At 49.2% G+C, this 18,461-nt stretch overlaps 5 protein-coding genes across 5 annotated transcripts; 4 read left to right on the top strand and 1 right to left on the bottom strand.

Annotated features, from left to right (window-relative positions):
• Window positions 1-2,110: 2,110 nt before the first annotated feature.
• Window positions 2,111-4,844, top strand: LDX57_007456 (OPT family oligopeptide transporter; the record flags this gene model as incomplete). The annotated part of the gene is made up of 8 exons (XM_046089172.1): window positions 2,111-2,392; window positions 2,458-3,018; window positions 3,087-3,203; window positions 3,262-3,543; window positions 3,594-3,857; window positions 3,916-4,093; window positions 4,150-4,439; window positions 4,503-4,844. 8 exons carry the CDS (start codon window positions 2,111-2,113, stop codon window positions 4,842-4,844), a joined length of 2,316 nt encoding a protein of 771 aa, XP_045945142.1.
• A 1,396-nt stretch (window positions 4,845-6,240) lies between these two features.
• On the top strand, window positions 6,241-7,434 carry LDX57_007455 (uncharacterized protein; the record flags this gene model as incomplete). Its single annotated transcript, XM_046089171.1, has 1 exon — window positions 6,241-7,434. One exon carries the CDS (start codon window positions 6,241-6,243, stop codon window positions 7,432-7,434), a length of 1,194 nt encoding a protein of 397 aa, XP_045945141.1.
• A 490-nt stretch (window positions 7,435-7,924) lies between these two features.
• LDX57_007454 (putative secretory lipase) lies at window positions 7,925-9,430 on the bottom strand (the record flags this gene model as incomplete). The annotated part of the gene is made up of 1 exon (XM_046089170.1): window positions 7,925-9,430. The coding sequence occupies exon 1, from the start codon at window positions 9,290-9,292 to the stop codon at window positions 7,925-7,927; it is 1,368 nt and encodes a 455-aa protein (XP_045945140.1). The 5' UTR covers window positions 9,293-9,430.
• Window positions 9,431-9,432: 2 nt separating this feature from the next.
• Window positions 9,433-11,145, top strand: LDX57_007453 (germin family protein). Its single transcript, XM_046089169.1, has 3 exons — window positions 9,433-10,186; window positions 10,244-10,383; window positions 10,437-11,145. Exons 1-3 carry the CDS (start codon window positions 10,047-10,049, stop codon window positions 10,862-10,864), a joined length of 708 nt encoding a protein of 235 aa, XP_045945139.1. The 5' UTR covers window positions 9,433-10,046; the 3' UTR covers window positions 10,865-11,145.
• A 554-nt stretch (window positions 11,146-11,699) lies between these two features.
• Window positions 11,700-17,950, top strand: LDX57_007452 (uncharacterized protein; the record flags this gene model as incomplete). The annotated part of the gene is made up of 3 exons (XM_046089168.1): window positions 11,700-11,754; window positions 11,827-14,832; window positions 14,881-17,950. 3 exons carry the CDS (start codon window positions 11,700-11,702, stop codon window positions 17,808-17,810), a joined length of 5,991 nt encoding a protein of 1,996 aa, XP_045945138.1. The 3' UTR covers window positions 17,811-17,950.
• Between the last annotated feature and the right edge of the window lie 511 nt (window positions 17,951-18,461).

The following is an 18,461-nucleotide window of genomic DNA, read 5'->3' as shown; positions in this document are numbered from 1 at the left end:
GCGAGAAAGTTCTTTCATTTGATGCTATTGCGAAACAACATGCGCATTTTAATTCTTGTTAACCAGGGATTGGGAAGTGTCCGCGAGTGCTCGGTAGTGAACATTATGCTCCATGCTGTTGGGCCTTCAGACAACGACGTTCTTCGACTTTGTCTTCCCCAAGTACCAAGACTAGAGATTAATTCCGGTCCGAATAAAAGCGAACCTGATTTTATTAGTCTTTCTAAGATCCCAGTGAGCTCTATCGCGTTGGATATTTCGCTAACCTCTCCCTGATGGTATACATTTACTCCTCGATCGGCTTAGGGCTATTTATAAGCGTAGAAGGTCTTTTTAATTCACTCAACTCGGAAGATTCAACATGTCATGCGCGAGCTTAGATCAAGTTTGCTAATTCTGAATATGTGATGATAAGGCAACGAGGGGCACAGCCAATGAAATGACCCGTGAAGCGAAACAAAATCCGCCTAGTCTGGTTGTGGCCTGGTCATTTGGTGTCTGGATTATTCCTATCCCGGCATACGTTAGTGCGAATTGGGACCCTTACAGTGTTCGTTTCGGCTTTTCCGAATAATGCGAAAGACATCCCACTCTACACCGGATTACTCCGTAGGGTGCCTAGGTTACCATAGACGCAGAAATGCTGCATATGGCGTAATCCGTACTGGAGGCTACCTTTACTCGGATGCAATTTACTGAGAACAACGAACTAGTTTGAATGGAATACCTTTAAACCATAGCACGTACATATACATGCACTTGATCTGTCTTTGCCCGACAGGTTTGGAAAAACCGGTTCTCTACGAAGGGTAGTACAGTAATGGGCCTAAGAAAACCTGGCGGGAACATTCTCTGGACTTGCACTAATCTTCGTTCGGGCTGGCGTGCATGTCAACGTCGTACAGTTGGGGACCCTAGCATGGGTTTTCTGGGCTAGTGAGGTTGAATTATTTTCTCAGGTGGCACCTGGAGCTGCTATACATTTTGATTGGCATGTTCTAAATCCCTCCTCCCAATCTCGAAGCACGATAACCTAGATATCTCTATCTTGCCATTTTAATAGGTAATTTTCAATGAGAATTGATTGAATTGATTATTTTTTCAAAAGTTTCGCTATTCACCTGAGGGATAGAGATTTTAAGTGATCTCAATTATGGAACGCTAAAGGGGTACCTGATGCAGTCGCGGGGCGTTTTTACTTTTGGTCACTGACGCCCAATTCGACTTGTATCCGTCCATACCCGGATGTTCGCGCTGGATATTTGATTGAGGCCAAGAATGGAGAGAAAGCTTGCCCTGGTTCCATATAATTAGGCTTTTTATCTTGTGTGTCTTGCTTCGCTTGCCTTCGGATACCATGCATAGCATTGGATGCTGTCAGTGTTAATTGCCTACCCAAACCCTGAGCTCCGACGCACGTGGACATGCAATGCCACCGACAAAGTCGATAAGCCTACTAGCACTCCATATGGCATGGTCGAAATAGCCTGAGACATTTGTTGCTGAGCGTATCGGCTCATCGCATGTTCCCTGTCTTTGTTCGAAAACTACCCATGCCGCAAGTAGGGTTACAGTAGGTGTGATCGGTGCTTGGCTAGTGTCAACTAGCCTTGGATGAAGTCGAATTAGCGGGATCGGCTTATTGGTTCGATAAGGTGTCATGCAGGTAGTCCGACGGACTTCCATCCGAGTGACCATCCATATGCGTTCAATTGAACTAACTAACTATGTTAGCGAGTCATTTTATGCCCGCTCATTAAGGCTGAGCGCCACCGGATAGTATCGTCGGTTAGGGCAAATGCCTGATTAGCGATAAACTCCGTTTAAGGGATCCAACACGCCACAACTGTGAAGCAAAGGAAGGATTCCGCGGAAGACTCTAGTTTCCGGGTTGATAACAAACAAAGAAACAACCCGGTGGAATATACGTTGGCGATTCGATTGGGCGGGCTGAGCTCTGGTGTGTTGCAGTAGAACATGGCAGGGGCGACTGGGTTGTTTGGCGATAAGGTCATCGAAGTGTAGAATGGCATCACTTACTGGGCCATTTGAAATATAAATGATGCCTTACCTTCTCAGTCCCCAAAGTTGTGAGCGCACCGAACCAACCATGTCACCAATTGCCCACGATGTCACAGTCGACGGTCACTCGGACCCCAAACAGGGGTCCGTTGATGAGAAAGGCGCAGTAAGTGTGGCAGCGAAAGGGGAAACAGCCCCTAGCGACGAAGACGATCGGAATAGCGAGGATGTCATTATCGTGACTGGTGCCGATGCAGCGCAGCACTTGTTGCCTCTTCGGGATGACTTTGACAGCGCCTTGACTCTTCGCAGCATCGTGCTGGCTTCGGGGTTTGCATGTTTCCAGGCTGTGATGAACCAGATATACCAGGTAACGGGCACCATTCAATAGTTATGTTGCCCTTTGAGTCATTCGCCTAACACCTGTCCTTCTAGTTCAAACCCACCTTGGTCACAATTCAAGGAACCTTTATCGTTTTGCTTTCCTACTTCGTTGGCAATGCTTGGGCCAATCTATTGCCCCGCGGCGATAAACTTGAGGCTCGCTGGAGAGCGAAAGGTAACCAAGGCAAGCTTCCCGTATGGCTATCAGTTGTCAAATTCATAAATCACGGGCCCTGGTCATTGAAAGAACACTCGATATGCGCAATCACCGCGGCATCGGCCTCCAACGTTGCCTCCGCCTCGACCGTATTCGCAGCACAAAACCTCTTCTATGACCTCCCTTTGAGCGCGGCAACGGTCATTCTTAGTACCATATCTATCGGATTGTTTGGGTATGGGCTATGTGGCATAATGCGCCCGATAGCCGTTTGGCACACTGAAGCAGTTTACTGGAGCACATTGCCCACCGTAAAGACTCTCCAGGGGCTTCATTGGCAGCAAGTGAAGAATTCCAAGCCACTGAGATGGTTTTGGTATGCATTCACGGGCATGTCAATCTACGAAATTATCCCTGCTTACATTTTCCCGTGGCTGAATTCGGTTTCCATTCCGGTACGTGCTCCATAAGTTCATGCCAGAGACAGTTGATGCGTTTGGGTGGCTAATGTGGAAATATGCAGTGCTTGGCTGCCCAGAAGGCGACCGGAAGCAAAGCTGCTGTGTTAACAAATCTCTTCGGTGGAGCTAGCACCAATGAGGGTCTAGGCCTTTTCTCTCTCTCTTTTGACTGGCAATATGTAAGGCATCATTTTCACAGGTTAACATACAGCAAGCTGGCAAAGCTCACACGAACAGATCACATCGTTCCAAACATCCCTGCCTTTGTCACTTCAAGTCCACCAGGCGGTGGGGATCGGCGCCTGTTTCATTTTCATGCTTGCCATCTACTACGGCAATGGGTGGAATGCACGATCTCTTCCATTTATGTCGACAAAGTTGCTTAACGCCAACGGAACTTCATATCCTGTAGATAGCGTGTTTCCAGGGGGCGTGCTCGACGAGGCCCAATTGGCGCAACATGGAACTCCGCACCTAACAGGAACGTTTGCCTGGTCGTTGTTTTGCGCGAACGCTGCTGTAAGTGCTAGTTCCTATGAATCAACGAGCTTTGTCGCTAACTCTCTCAGATTGGAGCTTTGATCGTCCATTGCATTCTCTTTTGGGGCAAAGATATTCGACGGGCCTATAAGAGTGCAAGGGAAGGCCGATACGACGATCGGCATCATGACCACATGGCCAAACACTATAAAGAGACACCGTGGTGGTGGTATGCTTTTGTGCTTCTCGGCAGCTTCATCCTTGGTTTGGTTGTTGTCATCAAAGAGAATATCACACTGCCTGTTTGGGCTTATGTGATCTCACTGGTTGTTGGAATCATCATTGCGCCCTTCGTGAGTATCCCTCGATTCAATCCTCTATAAGGAAACTGTGGCTGAGGCGTTACTCTAGAGTGTCATTCTCTACTCTCGTTATGGTAACGGAATTGCCACCAACAACCTTTCGAAGATGCTGGCTGGTCTGATCATCCCCGGAAAGCCAGTAGGCAACATGTACTTTGCTGCCTGGTCCCACAACGTGATATCCAACGCTGTAAATCTATCCAACGACCTCAAAATGGGCGAATATCGTAAGAGGTCCTACCCCTTCAGAACATTGCAACTTGAATCTCACCTTCCAAATCAGTGAAAATACCTCCTCGCATCATGTTTCTGACCCAGATGTATGGCACTATCCTCGGTGGCTTCATCAACTACGCCGTCATGATCTCAATCGTGACTTCCAATCGCGAGCTGTTGGTAGATGGCAACGGCAATTCCTCCTGGAGCGGAGCCACGATCCAGGCCTATGTCAGTAATGCGACCTCTTGGGCTCTCTCGCCTTATCTATACAAGATTGGTGGCCGATATTCTCTTGTCCCGATTGGTATCGCGGTGGGTGCAGGAGTTGTCATTGTACACCGCTTCTTTTACAAAGTACGTGACCCCAAGACAATACATAAAGCATCACCGTGTCTAACAACAAATTCTTCTGTACAGTTGCTTCCCCGCATCGGATCCGTGGATGTGGCAGAAATCAACATGGCCCAGTTCATCCAATACGCCGGTTACATCCCCTACAACCAGAGCCAGACCTGTGTCATCTTCAGTTGGATTCTCTCCGGCTTCTTCATTCAGTTCTTTCTGCGCAACTATCATCCAAAGATATTCAAGGACTACTCATACCTCGTGACGGGTGCTTTTGACGGGGCCAGTCTCACGGTGCTCTTCATCTTATCCTTTGCTGTTTTCGGGGCCGGCGGAAAGTCACACCCATTCCCCTCGTGGTGGGGCAATAATGTCGATGGGAACTACGACTGGTGTCCGGTTCCTGATTCTTGAGTGCCGGGACCGGCTTGGCGAATGTGATGGAGAGGACACGGTTTGCTTGACCCCAATGTCACTTATACTATATCCTGCCTGTTCCCCGTGGCGGTCTGCAATACCTCGATTAGTTCACAATATACGCTGTCTAGACTCCTTCGGTCGGATATTTGCCCGGTTATTTCAGCACCGGATGCCCATCACGTTAACGATTCCAAGGACAACAAATGAAAATGGAAACTCAGTTCGAACTGACGTACTACCGGGCGCAAACTGCAGGGATATCGTAGCACATTCATTGGCAAAGCCAAGATTATTTGAAACAGGCCGTTAGGGCGTTTTGTCAGACCGCAGATTCCAAATCCATGCCGCAAGAATATATCTCGGCAGCCGAATTTTAAGCACACCGAAATATGACTGCACATTTCCACGAAGGGTGTACTTAAGCAGTACGTCATTCTGGAAAGCCACAACCAGAACGGGCCTTGTTTCCTTGAACCATCTCATGGTTGCTGACTCCGTATAGATCAATGGCCGAGTGTCAGCCCGGGCTAGCCCCAAACGGGACACGAGATGACAAATACTCAAACGCCAAGACTCTCCGCCACGCCGTTAGTGCTGATTCCGCTCGGGAGTCGGGATCATATTTGGGCAACGAAATATCAGCCTCAAAAGAACGCTCTAGAACGCATGGAGTCATCGCTGCAGAAACTAAATATAAGCTTGTGGAACTTTGCCTAATACGCCGCGATCTCTGAATTGATCGAGTACAGAATTGTTTGCACAGGATTTGAGCGAGATCTGGTTCTATCGGAAACATGCCGAGTGATACGCTTTTAGAACTCCAGGCGAGCGGATACAGACTCCGCAGAAGACATGAGAAGTCGAGGAATGGCTGTCTCAGATGCAAGCAACAGAGAAAGAAGGTAGGGAATTGATTTCTGTTCATAAAAACACATGTTCTGATCAAATCACCTAGTGCGACGAGTCGAGACCGAGCTGCTCCAGGTGTAGCAAGTTTTCGTACAGATGCCAATATCAGACTATTGTAAACGATGGCAACTTGTCGGAAGACCAAGAGACTACCCGCCTCACAATCCCTGATTTTCGCGTCCCACCCACAAGTCCCAGCATAATAGCTTCCGGTTCCGGATCGCCGCTTGCACTTCCAAGTGACCACCTCTCGATCCCTAGCCCTTTATCCATTGGGCAACCTGCTTCCTTTGCCAGTTCTGGCACAGATGAGCAAGAGCACCCGTCGAATCCGCCATCTGTCGGTTTTCTCGACGCGACGGAGCTAACTCTATTGAGCCACTATATTTCACACACTAGCCAAATCATACCTGTCGACGATCTTGACCTCTATGCTCTGTCGGTCGGAGTGCCAAATCTTGCTTTCAACTGCAGATGCGTTATGTCGTCCCTGGTCGCCTTGGCTGCTGCTTGCAAGTCGCACGACATCGTCAAGAGCCCCCAGGTTCCATTGAGCCCGCAAAAGATACTGGAGATTCAGGAACTACTCGCGCTTTCAGAGCGCCATCACACGGCTTCCCTCCGGCACATACAAGCGACCATGCAGAACCCGGACTCCTACGATGAAATTCTCGCCAACGCGGCATTGATGGTCTTATACGCTTCCGCAAGTCACTCCATCCGAGTACATCTCGCGACCACTGCAAAGCGGAGTGGGCAACGGCTACCACACGAGATATTGCCTCAGAACTCACAATGGATATCGTTCACGCGTGCAGCCCATATGGCGTCTAGTGCTGTTCTAAACGACATTGTCGATTCCGCGCACAATAGATGGAAGACAAGCAGCAACCCGATTATGAATACAGGACCGGAGATACCGAGAGCGGGCTTGTGTAGCTCAGATGTCTTATCGCCGCAGGACGGCCCTTCCGAGAACACAAAGCGTTTGTTCCTTCCCCTAGTTGCATCTACATACAGTCGGGCGCTTGAGGGGCTACGCAAGAGGGTCGAGTCCACCGTGGCTCTATTGAAAGAATCAGAGCTGGACCCTAGCTCTCACTCACAGCTCGAAGCATCCCTGGAAACCATGACTATACTGGAAAAATGTGCATATTCGGCCCTATCATCGAGAGAGAATGATGAAAACATTCTCGCAAACCAGCCCTTATCGATTGACCAACTCACCCGGGTCTCACCCTGGGTAGCAAAATACATGATCAGCGTTACATCAATGGAGTCGCCACAGGTACTCCGACGGATCATCATGTCATTTCTGAATAAAGTGGCGGCCGAGTATCTCAATCTCGTCCAGTCGGTCCTGGATTCGCCTTACATCGAAGGTAGAGCTGACAGCTGGATGACACGAGACTCGGAGTCACCAGGGAGCGAGGTGCCGACCCTCAGTGCGACGCACTTACTAGCCATGGACATCTTTGCTCATTGGTTGGTTCTGGTCATGTTGTTGGATGGAGTGTGGTGGATTGGCGACATTGGGCAGTGGGAGCTAAGCCAGATCATGTCATTGATGAAGGCTCAGAATCCGCTGGGCCAGTCGGCTGATACTGGTGAAACGTGGTGGCCTGAGACTATGTACATGATTAAGCGGGAGCTTACTCCTAATGGTCGGTATTGATGAAGGTTTGCGCTGCTAATAATAATTTCTCTTTTACGGTATCACATGGGAAGGCAGGTGTGGCGCTTTTTATTTTCGAATAAAGGATAACTAGTATCATTGGCTATGGAATGCATCGAATACGCAAACGTTAGTTCTATGCAGTTTACATCGATGGATTGAACGTCTTCTTCCACACAACAGCATCTCGAAGAAAATAGAATATCCCCTATTGAGTGCAAAACAATTTCATATACTCTACCTACCGCGTATTAGAATAATCTACAGTTATGAATTAACATATCAGCCACAATAACAACATCAATAATCTAAGCGAAGTGGTCTCGCACCACAACCAGTCACCTCCCTCCTTCCATACTCTCCTGCTACTATTCGAGATTACAAGGCCGTCGGCAGCTCATAAGACCACTTTGGCTCACCAGCCCACTGCAAGAATGATTTTCCAAGTCCTTGGTAATGCTCCAGCGGCAAGAGACTCTTCAGTTTAGACTCAAACACAGCCATGCTTTGCCACAGGCCGGTGCTCAAATCGATCTTCGATCCACCGCAACCAGGTTTGCTGCGCCGCGCTCATGGCAGAGAAATGACTTCCTTCCGGGACAACCAAAATCTCTAGATCACCTGGATACTCCTTGCAAGTCTGTTTCGCGATAGTCGTGGTCGTATTGAACGGCACCGTCGTGTCACCTGTTCCGTGAACCAGGAGAACCGGACCCTTAAAAGGCATGTGTCCAGGGTTGGCTAGCTTTTCGAAGTCTTTCGCATATGATGTTTCATGCCAATCAGGCTTTAGGAGCAGCTCGTCAGGGCCAAACATGGCAAATGTGACCATCTGGGATCCTTCGACCTGGTTCAGGAGCTTGATCCTGTTGATGCCCAACGGAGTGAACCAGTCGCTGAGGTTGAAAGAGGGATAGATCTGGTCCAGATCTTTGGCGATCCAGGCGAGGAAGCCCGAAAACGCGGATCCCAATGCGTCCGCCGGTGGCGCAGCAAACACAGAACCGAGGTAGCCCTTCGCAACGTCCTCGAACTTGGTATCATTCCGAGCAAGAATTTCAGCAAGACCCCAAGCAACTGCGCCACCCTGGCTGTGGCCCATGACGACATAGTCGGTGGAGAGACGCTTCGAAAAGGACGTGCGGGCTGCTCTCAAAGCGTTCAATGCGTCGTGAGCACCAGCCTCGCGAACAAAATACTGGTGTGGGACGTGAGTTCCGTCCCAAGACGAGTCCACGCCAAGACCGGCATAGTCAGGAGCAATGACCGTATATCCGGCCTCGGCTAGCGCGAATGGCACGATCTCTGCGTAGAACAGTCCACGATGCGTGGAGGGAGCTCCATTGGCGTACCAGCCGGAGGTACCATGCGTCCATAGGACAACAGGAGCAGATGACCCAGAGGCTTTGTTTCTCCCTCGAATGGCCCTAGCGTGGTAAGGCCACAGGATGTAGGCGGAAGCAGGAACCAGAGTACCGTTTATGTCGGTCGTGCTGTAGATAATGCGTGACATAGCTGTTTTTGCGGGAATGGAGAATGGCGACGGGTCGGTAAACTTTTGAACCTTGATTGCTTCCCCAGGCTCTGTGGGCCATTCGTCTTTGGGGAGGTTCTGGATATTGTAAAAGTCATCCTCGTGCGCACCACCGTTTGCGAGCTGAGACCGGTCAAACTGGACGATGGTATTGATGATAATTTCCATGTCGCCGGTAAGGTTAGCTAGTTTGGTCTGTTCGGGGCTGAGCTCGAATGTAGAGTTCCATCCAGTCGATTGTGTTGCTGCAGCTGATATAAGCTGGCCCGTGGCTAGCTTAATCACAACTACCAGTGAAATAAAGTACTGCAGGTATCTCACCATTTCTTAAATTGGTGATTGCTGTCAATTGGTTTGAATAATTTGATGATGATCTTGAGAAATGTTTAATGATATTAAACAGCGGAATCCATCCATCATTGCTGATAGCTTTATACTCGAGCCTGTCACAAATAGCTTGATGCATACGGAGAGAATAAAGTATCTCACGTCATATTCCGCCATGATTGGAGGTAGGAATGACCAGGTTGTCGATACGCATGGTCTCTAGAAGAAATTGGGCTGCCGGCGTGAGCCTCCAAAGCGATGCCGCAGAGATCCACTGTGGAGATACGCTGCCGAAAGTGGGTCTCGTCCCACTGCCGCGTCGTATGACTAATACGCTCAATCGGCAGCGCCCAGCAATTCGGCACCCAATACGAGGCAGTTCCATCGATCTCCATCCCCTTGCTGTTTACTGTGTTTACTCTCCCCGCGGGTTGAGGCTCTAGTCATTCAACGTGGCCGCCGTGGCCGTCGTGTAAGATGGGCCCAGTCGAGGCCAAGGCTGAGGCTGAGCGGTGCGTATGCCAAATACTTGGTTAGCTTAGGAGCAAGGCTGAAGCATCGCAATAATTTGAATACAGCGCCGCAATGACTTCAACAATGATGTGCAGAAACGAGCAGATTCATGGGTATATAAGGGCCTCAAGGAGCTGGTCTTTTGGTCCTTCATTTCTCAAGGACACCAGCTCAGAAATACATTGAATCCCAGTCTCCACTTCTAAAGCCAAATCAACACTTCACAAATCCAGCCATCATGCTTTCCCAGACCATTGTGTGCTCCGTCATCGCGCTGATGTCCGCCCTTGCCCTTCCTGCGAATGCAGCACCTCAGCAAATCACCAAGCGCTCAACCGTCGAGCTCAGCAAGACCGCTCAACTGAAACTCGCGGACAAGTAAGTTTCTTAACCGAATCCCAAGAAAATAAACAACGTTCTAATTAAACTGTCTAGTTCCGCTGAGCGTTACAAGCTCCTAAAGAATGAGGACTTTCTGTTCAAGTTCGGCTCCGACGAGCTGCCGATTGCCACCAACGAGAACTTCCCAGTCTTGACTGGCACTGGTGTCTCTTTGAGTATCGGTGATTTGCCAGGTACGTTGACATTCATCCCCTAGTTTGTCCGCCCTACTAACCCATTTCAACAGGATGCAGCATGAGCTTCGTCCACCTCCACCCTAGGGCTACTGAGGTTTTCTCTCTCTCCTCGGGACACATCATGTCGGAAATGGTACCCGAGGTGGCCGCCGTTGACTCCGAAGGCAAACAGCGAACTATTCGCGTGGAGCTTGAACCAGGAACGGTAACCGTCTACCCGGCCGGCTCATTTCACACGCAGATCAATCCCAACTGTGAGCCCGCCAACTTCACGGCTGTCTTCAACTCGGAAGAATTTGCCGTGGGGCTGGTGGCCAAGCAAACGTTCCTTTTCAGCAATGATGCTATTGCCCGTACCTTTGGTCAGAGTATTGCTGGTGAGGATATCGAGAAGGTTCGGGATGCCATTCCTACTGATATGGCGCTCAAGGTTGAGCAGTGCTTGAAGAAGTGCGGTAAGGAGAAGCGCCAGGCTTGATCGGTCCGACCTGGATTTGGTGTCTCATGGAGGGACGGAGATGCAATGAAGGACTGTCAATAGTTGGCTGCATTATCTGGTCGCGTTCTTTATTTTACAAGATTGGTGTTATAGAGGTTTCATAGAAACACCTTGTTGATTCTGAAATTCGGCAATCTTTTCTTTCTTGACCTCCCTAATGAGCGTTGAATGTATTCAGGTGGTTTCTCTACATATGCTCTGAGTTTAGATTACCTAAACCTCTCGATATAAAAAATTTGTAATTCTCTGCGTTCATTGCTCCATAGAAATTAAGGTGTTTCCCAATAACCCATTCGAGGCGGAGTTTGTCTAGGTCTGTATTCTCTGTTTTGGTTGGCCAGCAAATAACAGTAGTAAAAGGTGGAAGAAGAAAAACAGAAAACACATGCCCAGCATCTTGGCATTCTACTGCGGATCGGTTAATTATCTCGAATTTAGTTTGTTGATGTATTAATATCACCTTTAAGGGGTTTACAGACGGCCATCTTCTTACTTAGATACTACACATTCATGGCTGTGCGGTGGTCATGATTCATACCGAATTTCTTTCGTTGTTTTCCCATCACATCAATATGAAAAAGAGAAGAAGATAGGAGAAACACAAGGATCCGGTGCGTGCGAATAGTGGAGAGATCGATTTTTTTAGGATGTCTTAGAAGTCTGCCGGATTGGGCCAATCACATACCTAGAATACGCATAGTGTTGGCATGAGTCAGATGACCATGCTAGTTAACTAATGCAAGAGATGTTCTTTGATAATGACGGTCTTTCCGCCACCTTTACCTCATCAACTACTTCCTCGTTACCGTTCACCATGTCCGATGGGTCTAGCGATGACGCGAATGATTATGTCGTGATACCTCGTCCTGGTAAGTTGTGTTGACATTTAACAATCTCCCCAACATTCCCGTTCGGCGTCGTTACTAAAGGGAGGCCCACAGGCGCCCCTGGCAAGAACCACGGCGAACCGCCACATGTTGTCCAGGAGATCAAAACATGGCTATCTCCGACCGATACGACTTCGCCAGCGAGCGAGTATCGGAAGCATCTCAACTCTCATGCGACCGGCACGGGAGAATGGATCCTGGAGACCGACCAATATCGTCGGTGGAGCGAGACCGACGAAATCGGCGACCTCTGGATCAGGGGCATTCCAGGAAGTGGCAAGTCAGTAGTTGCGGCCAGTATGGTCAGAAGGCTGCAGCGACGAGGAGACGCGCCGGTTTTGTTCTTCTTCTTCCGAGAGATCATCGAGGCGAATCGAACTCCACAGTCACTGGCACGGGATTTCTGTCACGGGCTGTTGGATCAATCTCCCATTCTTCAATCGATGTTAGAGAACTTGAAAAGCAAAAATCGGGACGTAGAAGCGGTTCCATTCAGTGAGATCTGGAAATGCCTTTCCTCGGCTCTGGTGGCAATGCCCAAAGTCTACTGCGTCGTGGACGCACTGGATGAAATGGAGTCGGGCCACGATCAATTTTTGCAGGATCTTCTCAATTTTGGGAGGGAATCACCGAAATCAATCAAATTGATCCTGACTAGCCGTCAGTTGCCACATTTGGAAAAACATCTTGGGGGCTCCTGTCTTCTTGATCTCCGGCTGGATCGCCGGAATGTGGACAGAGATATTGCCATGTACATTACTCAGAGGCTGGAATCCGAGGTCACCCTGACTGACGAGGAAGCAGGGGAAATCAAAAAGGTAATATGCGACCGAGGAAAGGGGCTTTTTCTGTATGCGCGCCTTGTCACTGATCAGCTGCTTCTCCACCCGACGACCATTATCTCTCAATTGAACCACCTACCAGATGGCTTAGGAAGCATGTACACAAACATCCTGCGTGATCATGCTGCTCGATCCCAAACGACAGCGGAATTCCAGCGATTGGTTTTGGAATACATTGTATACTCAGCGCGACCGCTGCGTCTGCTTGAACTCTCAACAATGATTGACTCATTGCCCGATCGCGGTGGCCTTTCCGCGGACCAACCTGCGAAAATTGCCATTCGTAGCACATGTGGGCCCTTGTTGGAAGTCTGTGAGGATGGAGTAATCCAGATCATCCATCACTCGCTGACCGAGTTTTTACTCAACCGCGACGTGAGCCACATTCAGCAAGCAGCAATCGATAGAGAATTTGCTGTCCTTGATCCGGAGATTGCCCATGAGAATATTGCGCGCGGTTGTGTGAAATATGTCACTCTTTGCTGCCTCAGAGAATTGAATCAATTCACCACGAAAACATTTCCTGACAGCAGAGCCTTGTGGCAGCGATACCCTTTTCTTCAATATGCGGCAAAGAATTGGCTGTACCATACTGCCATGTTCAGTGCAACAGAAGACTTTCTATCTTTTCTTGATGCATTCTTCAATGAACCTGCCACTTTCGCATCGTGGAAAAGGCTGTGCCTTTATGTGCGACTACCTGACCTTACGGACTCGACTCCTTTGCATGTTGCGGCACACAGTGGTCTGCAAGATTATGTCGAGCATTTACTTGCGAACGGTGCAGATACGGAAGCTCTTGATGATTATAATCGAACGCCTCTTACCCATGCTGCTATGGAGGGATATAGTGAAGTTGCGCAGACACTCCTCAACTACAGTGCTCGCTATGACTTGGTTGACGATGATATGATGACTCCCATCCATTACGCGGCAAAGCTGAACCACGCAGAGGTCGTACGTGTTTTATTGGCCGTGGGGGCGAGTCCTTCTGTGGCTGTACAAGCCAAGACACCAACGGAACCAGGAGGTTACAGGGGAAGATATGGCAACTTTGACAAAGGAGAAACACCTCTCTCATACGCATGCCGGTTGGGTCATGTTCAGACCTTTGTGGAACTGCAGCCCTACATTGATCCATCAACATTGCGCCAAGGCTTTCTTCATCTTGCAACTCGACACAACCAAGCCCAAATAGTTGACCTTCTTTTGGAGCACGAAGAAGTGCACCGCGGCATTGATGACTATAATGACACAGGACAAACAGCCTTATATCTTGCGGCTAAATATCAATGTACCGCAATAGTTCAAACGCTCTTGGAGAATGGCGCAGACTTCAACATCCGATCGCTAGACAAGCCAACAAAAACCGATGGATCCGATGTGTCACAGCAAATCAACATACAAAAAATGGGTTTCACACCCGTCCATGGTTGGGCTCAACTTTCGGGGCTCGATCACGTCAGAGGGACTCAATGTAGGGAAAGAAATCGTGAGGTGCTGGAACTGCTTATCAAGGCAGGCTGTGATGTCAATGCTACTGACTACAAAGGGCGGTCGGCAATCTTTGCGTGGGCAGACTTCCACAATGACAACATCAACCAAAAGACCGCTGCGTTTATTTCTTCACTTCTTGAAAACGGCGCCGACCCTTCCCTAGAGAATCTGGATGGAGGAACCCCACTTCATGAGATTGAAAGGAATCGCCAGCTGGAGGAATGCTTAAAGCTGTTTGTGCAGGCCGGAGCTGATATTAATGTCACAAGGAAGACAGATGGGATGACACCGGTTCATATAGCCGCCCAGGAGCGATCTGTGGTGGATTCGATGATCTTTTCCCGACTCAAAGCCGACTTCAACAAGCAGGACCTGCGAGGGAACACTCCTCTGCACTATATCTGTCAGAATTGGTGCAGATTATGGAAACACAAAGCCGAGGAGGCTTGGGTCTCTTTGAGTGACTTGAGCATCCAGAATCATGCCGGACGCGCAGCGCTTTCCGAGTTTCTGACGCATATTTCCTCACAAGGTCATCATGAAGACCTGAGCCTTTTCCTAAAGCATGGAGCAGACTTAGAGTCTAGGGATCATTGTGGACGCACTGTGTTGCTCACATTGCTCTCCAGCTCTAGCCTATCTAGGCGTCAAGCAGAATACATACCCGACCTCTTGCGGCTCGGCGCGGATGTAAAGGCGAGAGACTTTCAAGGAAAATCAGGTATGCTGTATCGACTTTCCTGCTGGCGCTAAAAGCTGACAAATCTAGCATTACATTACGCAGCAAGAAGCGTCGAACAAGTTTCGATTCTGAAGATGCTTATCGATGCGGGAGCCGACATCAACAGTCTTGACCATGACGGTAATTCTGTCTTCCACGATAGCATATACGGTTCATGGCGGGGGGCAAGGTATAACACAGAGGCTCTTATTGATAGAAATGTACCTCTCAATCTGCGCAATCATCAGGGGAGAACTGCCCTACATCTTGCTGCTGCGAATCCTGACACAGGAAAGAGGGAAACCACTAAACGAGGGACGGTAACATGGCTCGAGTTTTTGCTGCATCCCGAGCTGGCTTTCGATGTCAATGCGCGAGATCATCAAGGTGTTACTCCTCTGCATCTTGCAGCTGCCACATCCGACTTCAATACCCGGCAATTAATGGACCACGGCGCAGATATCCAAGCAAAGACCATCCTGGGACGAACAGCTCTTCACTACGCCGCGGCAGCAGGGCATCCAAATTCTGTAGGCCTCTTGCTCGAGGCTTACGTGGCCCAGTCCTTAACGGTGGATGATATAAGCGTGGAGGGTCGAACAGCGCTGCATGAAGCTGCCAAATCTGGGAGATATGAATCCGTTAAACTTCTACTTGATGCGGGCTCGCGAGTCAATATCCGTGATAGACATGGAAGAACACCTTTGCATGCTGCTGCTGAGTTTGATCAACTCTCAATTCCGCGCAAAAGGAGAAAGATCTATGAGTCCACGGAAACGCATGCTGGAAAGCGCCCAGACGACAAGATCGAGAAGCTCGAAAGTGTCGGACTTGCAATAAGCAGCGAAGAAGATTCTCCATCTGCTCGAGAGGTTGTACAGGTTCTCCTCGCAGCTGGAGCCGACCCGGCCCAGCGAGACAACGATAAACGCACAGCTTCGGAGACTGCATTACTTCTCGGGTCATTTGATGTTGTGGATGAGTTAGCAGGATTAATGGCCCGGACAATCCTTTTGACTGATGATAATCCAGGACTGATCGATTCAGACCCCGTAGGAGAAGCTTTATTCACCTCTTCTCGTGAAAGCTTGTCTATGATTCTCGGCACAATGCTAAAATCATCGGATGAACAGGCTGTCCTGAAGCGCGTGATTTCCACCGGAAATCTGAGGCTAACAGAAGAGTTACTGTGCTCACCCGATATTAACTTTACTAAAGACGACAGAGCATCAGCTCTTCATTTTTCTGTCCAATGGGGTCTCTTATCAGTGACAAGATGTTTGTTGCCATACATTTTGAATTTGCACTGCATCCTGCCGTTACTCCTTGAGACTGCTACTCAGCGACATCTGTGCAACCTTGAAATGGTGAAGCTGCTGATACAAAGTGCTGTGCGCATCCCCTGTGGAGAAACGTGTATCAACTCTAAAGAGGGCTGCAAGAAGCTTTACTGCTCCAGTGCCCTGCATAGACTCGCCACAGGTAAATATTGGTGGTACCCTCGAGCGCTTGCCATATTACTGGAGGCTGGAGCAAGCACCGAGCTCCTAAATAAGGGAAAAACCCCGCTACAGACTGCATTGCAAGCGGGAAGACCAGATGCGTATGAGATCTGTCTCTGGTGTGATGAGGCTTTCGATATTTTACTCGGTTCTGGGGCAGACGTCAATGCTTCTTCAGCCCAGGGCGAATCGTCACCACTTCAGGACGCATTAGAGAGCAAACGAGACGTCTCAATTGTTAAAAGCCTTCTAGATCACGGTGCGTCAGTGAAGGGCAAGCCCGTGGTAGCATCCGCAATAACCGGCCAGAACACTGCTGCGTTAGAGGTACTGCTCAAAGCTGGCGCCGATCCTAACGTTATGTACACAACCACAGAGTTCTATCAAGCTAACAAGCCCGAGACCCCACTCAAGCACGCCGCTGGGAAGAATGAGGCACTCATGGAGATTCTGCTTGCGAACGGCGCAGACCCGCATCACCCACTCTACGACGGGACATCGTCAGTCTTGCATGAGATCTGCGCTTTGAATGCACGGGTAACCCCCATTGCCAGAGCGGGCTATGATATTGAAACTAGAGACAACAATGGCCGAACACCTCTTTTACGAGCCTGTATCTTTGGCGAATACCACTTCCGTCTCGCCAGAAGTCCGCGAAATGAAGAGTCTTCTGCGATAGAGCTAATTCGTGCTGGTGCTAACGTCAACGCCGTCGACGATTCAGGATCAACAGCTCTTCACTATGCTATCTGCTCCGGTTTGGATAAAATTGTCAGTGAGCTTCTCAATCACGGCGCTTCCTCAACAGCACGCAATAACCATGACCTGACGCCTCTCCATTCTGCCCTGACTGGTCTAACCAATCTGTCGGAGCCTCCGGAGGAGGACTACCACATACCCTCTACTCAGATGGTTCGACAGCTGCTTGCCAAGGGCGCGGATCCACTTGAACCCCTTCCGGACGGCAGAACAGCGTTACATTGCATAATCCCAGGACTGATGCAAAACAGCGAGGAAGAACGGCCGGCAAGGAAGGCACTCGGCAAGCAGAATGAGACTGATGTCTCTTTCCTCGATTACAAAGCGCTCTACCAGACCTTCGTCGACGCAGGATGCAGCCGCGAAGCTCGCGACAACGAAGGCAACACTCCTATATTCGCGTATGTCCGGAGAATACGATGCTATCACAGCGACATAGAGAGTCGCATTGCGCCTGATCTTGATGACATGTGGGATATGTTTACAGCGCATGATATTCATGCTGTAAACAATGCTGGAGATACCTTGCTTCATGCGGTTGCGAGTCGAGAGGAGGATTGGGAAGATCTTCAAGACCACGATGTCATGATTTTCAAATTGCTGGTAGATTTAGGGTTGGATCCGGGGGCGGAGAATAAGGATGGAGCTACGCCGTTGGATGTAGCTGATGCTTGGGAACGGGATGAGATTTTGGCATTATTTGCTCGGGATGAATGAGCATGGATTCGACTTTGTTTGTTCTGGCTTTTGATGTTCTATGCCGGGCGTTGGTTGTTACTCGGTGAATAATATATTTCTACGCGCAAAGTGCATCCAATGTTGGCCAAAGGCTTGCTGATCGCAATGTACCCTCATGGATATGAAATAATTTAATTTAGTTGGAACTTCGCGATGAGCATTAAACAAAGGGCCAGCAGGCTTAAGATTGTAGTGCGTGTAGTACTACTGGGTGTTTCTTATGAGCGCCTATATGCTGCCTGAGGCTGCTAGGCATCGAAAACATAAGGTTTGGGAGAAGGATGCCAAGCATATCGCTACTGCAGGGTAATATGGTCTTACGAGATGCAGTGTGAAACAGACCGAAGATATTTCTGGAAGAAAACCAAACGAGTTGCATAGCATCATTTTCCTGGAAGAATTGCTCAGGTTCCTCTGGTCTGTTGTCGTGATTGCGTTGCGTCGCGTCGCGTCACCAAAAAGATAAGATAAACCTTGACGGAAGGCGGTGAGAATGACGGGATGGGGCAGATCGACTCACCGAGTAGACCGCCTTGCGATGTGGTTCTTTTTCAGGGCATACCTAGAGACCTTCAATGTTTGTTCCTGACTACCCCTGCTTTGGTTCTCTCAATGATCAACCACCCAAAT

Source organism: Aspergillus melleus, assembly GCF_016097325.1.
Source record: "Aspergillus melleus strain CBS 546.65 chromosome Unknown contig4, whole genome shotgun sequence".
NCBI classification, from domain to species: Eukaryota; Fungi; Ascomycota; class Eurotiomycetes; order Eurotiales; family Aspergillaceae; genus Aspergillus; species Aspergillus melleus.
The sequence above is the reverse complement of the archived record's forward strand: the minus strand, read 5'-3'. Positions and strand labels throughout refer to the sequence as shown.